At 40.7% G+C, this 8494-nt stretch overlaps 1 protein-coding gene across 1 annotated transcript; it reads right to left on the reverse strand.

Moving 5' to 3' along the window:
* Window positions 1-1298: 1298 nt before the first annotated feature.
* On the reverse strand, window positions 1299-2342 carry LOC102423289 (olfactory receptor 1L8-like). Its single transcript, XM_006091132.1, has one exon. The coding sequence runs from the start codon at window positions 2264-2266 to the stop codon at window positions 1322-1324; it is 945 nt and encodes a 314-aa protein (XP_006091194.1). The 5' UTR covers window positions 2267-2342; the 3' UTR covers window positions 1299-1321.
* Window positions 2343-8494: the final 6152 nt, after the last annotated feature.

Raw genomic sequence — 8494 nt, forward strand, 5'->3', positions numbered from 1 at the left:
ATTTTTATCTTTTCACTTTCTTAAGGGGTCTTTTGACTAGCAGAAGTTTTAAATTTTTATAAAAGGCAATTGAATAATTTTTCTTTTGTGGTTAGTCCTTTTTTAATTGACCTATCTATAGTGCAGGGCAAACTTCTAATTACTGAGCATCTCTTTTTCTTGTCCTACTAGAGACCCAATGCACGAATGTCGTGCACTGGGTGGGGGAAGGGTAGGTCCCTTAGTCTGGCTTGTGCCCTCTCACAGTCCAAGACCCCTCAGGGGATGTCCAACTGCTGGCTTAGGCCCGCTCCACACTGCTCGGAGGTGGGAGAGGCTCCGGCCACCACCACTGTGCTTGCCAGCCATGAGCCTGGCTTTTGGCTGAGTGGCGCTCCCCCTGTGGGAGCGCACTGACCACCAGGGGGCAGCTCCTGCATTGAGCGTCTGCCCCCTGGTGGTCAGTGTGCTTCATAGTAACCAGTCTTTCCGCCGTTTGGTCTATTTGCACATTAGCCTTTTATTATATAGGATACATATATTCAATATACATTTGTGATAATATTTCAATATGTTAGATTTCTAAGGGTGGGAGTTTCTGGAATAAAATATTAGATCACATATTTTTAAACATTAGCTTTAGGATAGATGGAGTGAAGAATGGTTCTAACCTCCCCACTGTGAAATGGATAATGTTATCACTCTTAGTTCTTGTTATTCCTGGCCATTAGCATTTTTAAATTGTATGGTAAAAAATATGAGAGAAAATTTAAAAGAAATAAAGCCATAGCAATATGATAAAGGATAGACAGAAAAATGATGGTGTGAGAGGTTTCCCCTAGACAGAAAGATAAAAGTTTTTAGAAAAAGTACAATAAAGCATTAGAAAAATCCTCAAAATGATAAAATTATCTAAAATGAAACCTTTTACTTCCTCCTCTTTCCTCTCTCCATTCTTTCTCTCTACAAGTATTTGCAAAGGCATTCAACAGCTATACATTAACTAATGATTTTCAGCAATATATTGAAATGTGAAGGGCTTTGGAGGATGACTTAATAAAAAGAAAGAAATTTGTTTAGGAAATATTTGGAGAAAAAGAAATATAACAGTATTTGGAAGATGAGAAAGTGAAGAATCTACTTTATAGGGAAGTGGAGGAATAATGAGGAAGAGTATCATATGAGCAGAGGCAGGGCCAATTGGTGGGGTGTCATCAATGGATGTAATTGCCCACAATAGCCTCGTCTTACATGGGTTAAGGGTGCAAACCTCCAACAGTGTGACTGTTCATCAAGAGCCAGTAGAAGCCAGATCCAAGGGGAGCAGATTCCAGTGGGTTTGTCAGGAGGGAGCTGCCTGGGCTTTCCTCTTGCCCATCAGCTTCCTCAGGCCCTGTTTCAGGTCTTTGTTTCTCAGGCTGTAGATAAAAGGATTTAGCATGGAGGTCAAAACTGTGTAGACAATTGTTGCTATGTGGTCCTGGACAGTGTAGGTGGAGAGGGGCTGTAAGTAGACATAAAAGATGCTTCCATAAAAGAGTGTTACTGCGGTGAGGTGAGAACCACAAGTGGAGAAGGCTTTGTGTTTCCCAGCTGCTGAGGGGATTTTGAGCACTGTGATGAGGATTCGCATGTAAGAGAAAGTAATGAATAGAAAAGGGGTCACCAAAACAATAGGTCCCTCTGTCATTATCACAATTTCATTGATAAATGTGGAGGAGCAGGACAGTTTCATCAGGGGACTAAGGTCACAGAGGAAGTGGTGGATAACATTGGAGTCACAGAAGATGAGATGATTCAGCAGCAGTGTGTGTAGGAGAGAGTGCATGTGTGTAAATGAGCAGGAAAAGGCCACCAGCAGAACACAGCGGTGATGGCTCATGATGGTGACATAGTGGAAGGGGTCACAGATGGCCACATAACGGTCAAAGGCCATGACTGCTAGGAGGAAGCTGTCGGTGTTGCCCAAAGCATAAATAAAATACATCTGAGTTAGACACCCAGCATAAGAGATGGTCTTCTCTGATAGGAAGTTAACTAGCATCCTGGGGACAATGGTTGTTGTGAAGCAAATGTCAGTGAAAGACAAGAAAGTCAAAAAGAAATACATGGGAGTCTGGAGATGGGGGTCAGAGTGGATGGCCAAAATGATGAGTAAGTTCCCTGTTAGAGTGACGAGGTATATGATGAGGAACAGAATAAAGAGTGGCTTCTGGTCTTCGGGCCTGGAGGACAGTCCCAGGAGGATGAACTCAGAGACACTGCTGGTTTGGTTGACTCTTTCCATTGACTTGGGTCTGGTTATATACAAGAAGTTTTGTTATTTAACATGCTCCGATTCCATAACCCAAATCTTGAGAACCCAGAAAAGTCTTTGCTTCCTCTATTTAATCACAATTAGCTGCTGTGCAGGGACAGCTTGTCAACCTCATAGTTCTTGATGTGGTCCTTCCTTTCCAAGCCCATGAGCATCACAAAGTCTTTATACAGAAAGCTGGAGGGAAAGAATAAGAGTTTTCCTTTAGAAACCATCAGAGATGGACCTCTCAGATTCAAGTTCATTAATTCCTATTCTTCCCTTGTGGGGACATAGCAGTAAAAACAAGTCCTTGCCTTTGTGTAGTTCATGTTCTAGTTGGAAAGATAGGTGATCAACAAACAAAATACAGGATATAACATAAAGTAGGGATAAAATCTGTGAATAAAATAAAGCAGTATTTAAAGGAATGGAGACGGATGGGGAGTGTCGATGGAGGTGTTTTAGATAGAAAAGTCTCAGGACACTCAGTCCCCTATCAAAGCAAATTTAGGTGTGTCTTGGAAAAAACAAGGGTTTGCCAAAATAACCTACAGGGCAAATCTAAGGGGAATGTTGAGCCCAGTTCAATAAACTGTTGATTTTTTCCTCCTCTGGGTACAGAGTGAGAGGTTCAGCCTCGTAACTCATGACAATCTATCATCATCAGTCTGTGTAAGTCTCCCCTTTTCGTGTGAATTGTTTTTCCTTTCTTTAACCTCCTGTCCTAAATCACATTTATACAGGATGGGCATCAATTGTTGAGTATTCAAGTCAAGTTTTAAAGTTCATCTTTCATATATGTATCTAAAAATATCTATGAGAAACATGTTAATTTTTAAGCTACAGTACATATGTTTTTTTCAGTCATTTCTAGCTACCTGGATGGACATCAAAATGGTCTCTGTTTCTTGCTACCACAAAAACTCTGCAATGAGAGATCTGGTATCAGCAAAGTGTTTTAAGTCACTTTTTTAGAGTCAGCATATTCACCCATACCTTGTGAATGGACATATTACATAGGGAATTTCCAATATTTTGAGACATTAGTTATTTATATATTCTTGGTTACCATAAAAATCTGTACAGGGAACATACTCTTATCACCAAAGTGTTTAAAATAATTTATTTAGGAATAGCATATTCTTTCACACACTTTGAATGGAGCATATTACACTGAAATTTTCATGCATTTAAAAACACCTCATATAGCCCTAACCGGTTTGGCTCAGTGGATAGAGCATCGGCCTGAGGACTGAATGGTCCCAGGTTCGATTCCGGCCAAGGGCATGTACCTTGGTGGGGGCACATCCCCAGTAGGGGGTGTGCAGGAGGCAGCTGATCGATGTTTCTCTCTCATCGGTGTTTCTAACTCTCTATCCCTCTTCCTTCCTCTCTGTAAAAAATCAATAAAATATAAAAAAACAAACAAAAAAACCCACCTCATATAATATATAATAGTATATTAATTCATTTAACATTGATATATTAATATATTAACTCATTTAACAATTAAAGGCTGTAATTTTATTAATAATGAAATGATAGTTAATAATACTAATTGCATATTTGAAAGTTGCTGCGAGAGTAAAACAAAGCAAAAAGAAAATGCTTACAGTTTAGTTGTAAGATACTAAACATCTTTAGACCTCAGTTTCTTCCTGTGTGATACTGGACATATATCCACATTCTCATGAGAACCTACTGAGATAATGCATTTAAAGCACTTAGAGAGAGAGAAGCATATTGGAAACACATCAGGAGAAGCTGTTGATCCTCATCAGTCCCAGCATCACCTTCCTTCTCTGCGATTCCTGATGTTCTCAAAATCAATGACATTACATGCTTAAAATATCATATCCCTTACTGCCAAATCATCAGACTAATTTCATGATTTTTCAGATTTTATATAAGGAATATTTGTTTATGCACTGAATGATTTGAGTGAATCAGTAATTAAAGTTAATAATAATGACCAATGTTTGTTGAAAATTTATTACATCTCACTAAATCCATGATGAGGGATTATGAGGCATATGTTGCTATCAGGAGACTGAGGCTTACAGAGGTTACAGAAGTAAAGTGCTTTGCTCAAGATCACTTAGGAAGTGAGTAGCAATCAAACTTGAAACCCAAGCTGACTCACTCTGAAGCTCATGCTTGTAAACCTGATGATCCACCTCCTTGTGTTTTGGTGTCTATGTTGTTTTCCTCACTGTGGTTATTTCCCCATGAACTACCCTTCCATCCCCCTTGACTGACAAGCTTTCTACTCCCACGTTCAGAATCTGTGCCTGTAGTTGTAAGAGAAGTGACCTATGTTTCTGTGTTGTACAGATGGTGGAATTTGAAAACTTGAATATCCATGATTAACTGGCCAAAACCGGGTGGAAAAAATTGGCCATGCATGGGGTGTGTCTAGTGTATGGAGTTATGGTCGCGCACTGGACAGTGCCCTGGACTTACTACAAAAAATGGGGGGGCGGGAAGGGGTCACCTGTCCACAAGCTGATGCCTGATGTTTTATGACTAGCGAGGGAGACTCCATGTCTGAAAATCAGTTTGTCAAACCCAGATCAGTTCACAAATGAATCAATTGTGAAAGGGCTGCCTGGGGAATGCAAAAAATGAGCAGAGATTTGGGTTCATTAATGAAGTTGAGTGCTCCGATTGTAGATGTGAGGATCACCCATGCTGATGACTAGGAAAAAGGGAAGAAGGTCTTGGATCTGAGAATCAGAAAGAACAGTTCTAAAAGCACTGGTGAGTGGATGAGGCTGAGAATACAATAGTTTTTGTTGTTGTTTTGTTTTTTATATACTGATGGGGTTTTGCTTCCACTGAAAGGTACAGCATAGATGGCCTAGAGATCCAACTGGATGGACTTAAAACCTAAAGCCAGATGGAGCCTTTAGTTGCACCCTATGACTTCTTAATCCATGAAATATTTGAAACTTTCAGGGAGGGAAGAATAAGCACCAAAGTGAATACTGCATAACCAGCTTCCTGACGCTCACCTCCATATCCAGATGCTTTTCTTTTCTTCCCGGTCCAGAAGCTGATCTGTACCACCTCTGCTAATCAGCTCTGAGTCTGCTCTCAGCCGAAGTTCAGCTCCCTTATGTTTCTCCCATGAAATCCTGAGCTGATTAACCCAGAGAGAAACAGGAAAGGAGGGAGGAGCTGGTGGACTACTCTAAAGGGATAAGACAGTTCCATTCGCTGGCCTCAAACCCCCATTTCTTTCCTAACGTCTGGTCCGAAGCATGTGGCTGCTTTTCCCAGCTCCACATCTCAGAAGGCAGAGATGCCCTCATTCAATGGCAAGGACTCTTCACTCAGTCAGCTTCTCATGAGTTTGAGCTCCATTCTGCTGGCCTCTGGGGCTCCTGTTAGGGGAGGGAGTTGTGCTGTGAGCTCTCTCAGGGGAGTTTCTCTGTGATCTCTCTGGGCAGAGAAAGCAGACAGGGAATCACAGAGCTGACTCCAAAGGGGAAAGGGGACCCCCGAGGCGTCCTGTTTAGATGTTGGGGCTAATCTCAGAGCTTCTTAACCTCTTAACATCTCAAGGGCATGCTTCAGTTTCCCCAACTATGGGTTGGTTAGCAAGGGTGTGCAGACATTTATGTGGGGGAATATTTTTATGTTTGGGGATTCTGATGAGGACTGAGGTATATTCTGGAATCGGGCAAGTCATAGGTCAATACATGGAGGTTGCAGTGTTCACGGGATTCAGTGAGGGTAGATCAATGGTGTGTATGTGTGCCCCAGTGTCTGGGCAGGCACGTGGATTAGACTCTTTCTAAGTTGGATTAGGCTAACTTATGTATATTTAAAGCACACAGTCAGGCAAAGGCTACTGTCATATATAGCGAAGGGGCTTTGGAAAACGAATGTTTTCAGAGTTTAGGCGCAGAGCAGTGTTTTGAGGGTTAGAGTTGAGGGAAGGAGATATTTATTAGAATGCTGGCCTTGCCAGTTAGTTGCTTTTAATATGTTACTTAACTTCTATGAGCCTCAGTTTCTTCATCCGAAAAATGAGGATAACAACTATTCCTGGCACTGAAACCAGACAGATCTCATTTTGAATTTCGTATAGAGAGTATCGTGTAATCTGATGAACATCATCCACAACATTTTTATAGGAAATACAAGCACACTTCTCTATAGCTCTCAGTGTAAACCACCATCTCACACAATACATGGGCCTTTTTCCTCAGCCTTGAGTTTAATTTTTAAATGTTAACCTACATATGAAGAGTAAGTACTACAGAGACAGAAAGCCCTGGATCTGAGTCCTGCCTCCTCCACCAACTATTCATGTGGCCTTCCTTCTTTCCACTCATTCAATCAACAAATGTTTATTCATTTATTTCCAACTGTATTGAGGTAGACTTGACAGATAACATTGTGTAAGTTTAAGGCGTGCAATGCAATGACTTGATAATGTATATATTGCAAAATGGTTGCCACAATGTCAGTTACCATATCTGTCGCCTCACATATTAGAACTTCCTTTTCGGGTGAGAACTTTTATTTTATTTTATTTATTTATTTTTGTTTATTGTATGATAAGGTATACAAATGTGTCTTTATCCCCCCATTGTCCTCTCATCCCCCCAGTCTTGCCCTCACTCTCACCTCCTGTTGTCTGCGTCCATCGCTTATGCTTATATGCATGCATACCAGTCCTTTGGTTGATCTCTCCCCCTTACCCCCACCCTCCCCTACCTTCCCTCTGAGGTTTGAGCATCTGATCGATGCTTCTCTGTCTCTAAATCTGTTTTTATACATTGGTTTATGTTGTTCATTATAATCTACAAATGAGTGATATCATCTGATATTTATCTTTCTCTGACTGACTTATTTCACTTAGCATAATGCTCTCCAGCTCCATCCATGAGAACTTTTAAAACCTACTCTCTAAGACCTTTTAACTACACAATACAGTCTTATAGTTAATTGCAGTCACCATGCTGTAAGTTATGTTACAATAAGAACTTACTCATCTTATACCTGTAAGTTTGTGCTCTTTTACCACCTTCACCCAGTTCTCCCATCGCCCAGTCCTTGCTCCGGGCAACCACCAATCTACTCTTTGTTTCTATGAGTTCTGTGGGTTTTTGTTGTTTTTAGATTCCACATATAAATGAGATTATATAGTATTTGTCTCCTCTGACTTATTTCACTTATCTTAATGCCCTTCAGGTCCATCTATGTTATTGCAAATGACAGGATTTCCTTCTTTTTAATGGCTGAAATAGATAGATGATAAAAAAAATAGATCTATGTATATGCCACATTTTCTTTTTCTTTTTTTGACTGCATTTTTGCTTTATGTGTAGGTGTGAGGGGAAGGTGAGGGAAAGAAAAAGGATTCCCCAGAGAAAGGGGTGAGCTATGAAGGGTATTTTCAACGAGAAGTTTACTGGGAACCAACAGTCCACCTACTTATGTCCAGCAAAAAGATTAATAAAATCAACATATATATAATCCAACTCAGAACCTTTCTTTCCAAACTGTTCATCCACCCTATTTCTGCTAAGAGAACCCCATATTCTTAGAATCTAAGGGCTGACTTTTTCACAAGAAGGACGTAATGTCACCTTCCTCTCCCTTTCCACATGATTTCCCTCCCCTACCGGCAGGTCTAAGCCGTCTTCTCCCTCCCACCCCACCGACAGTGTTTCATAAAGTCTTAGTCGATTAGCATTTCAGAAGGGAAGCTCATTCTTACAGGTGAGAGAAGATCCCAGTTCCTTCTCATTCAACCAGTCACACTGGAGTTGCAACAGGTAGGTCATTCCAAAAAGAAAAAGGAAAAGAACAAGAGAAAGAACCATTCTTTTAAGGTTTTGTTTCTCCAATTGCTACCCATTCCCACTGAACCCTCTACCATCCATCTACCCTGTTGTTTGTCTTTGACCATCAGTGAGAGACTCCATGTAGAAGGAGTACCTTAGGGGAGGGGGCATTGCACTGTTTATTTCTATTAGTTACACTGTGCTTTTAACGCATGACAGTCCCTGTAGAGTGGGTGCAGTTCATGGTGAAGTACAGGGGCAGGGAAAACTTGAGAGAAAAGCACAGCAAAATACTAGTGTTCTGGAAGAACTGCAATAGTAAATTAGAGATTAGGATGAGGTAATAAGTAGTCAATATACCCATCTCTCTCCCAATATTCTCTCTTGATGTTCTCACCATCTTTTAATGTACATA

Source organism: Myotis lucifugus, unplaced genomic scaffold (assembly GCF_000147115.1).
Source record: "Myotis lucifugus unplaced genomic scaffold, Myoluc2.0 scaffold_87, whole genome shotgun sequence".
NCBI classification, from domain to species: domain Eukaryota; kingdom Metazoa; phylum Chordata; class Mammalia; order Chiroptera; family Vespertilionidae; genus Myotis; species Myotis lucifugus.

Excerpts from the sequence above, each read along its gene's own strand:
- LOC102423289 (XM_006091132.1), bottom strand. The coding sequence starts at position 2,266 with ATGGAAAGAGTCAACCAAACCAGCAGTGTCTCTGAGTTCATCCTCCTG.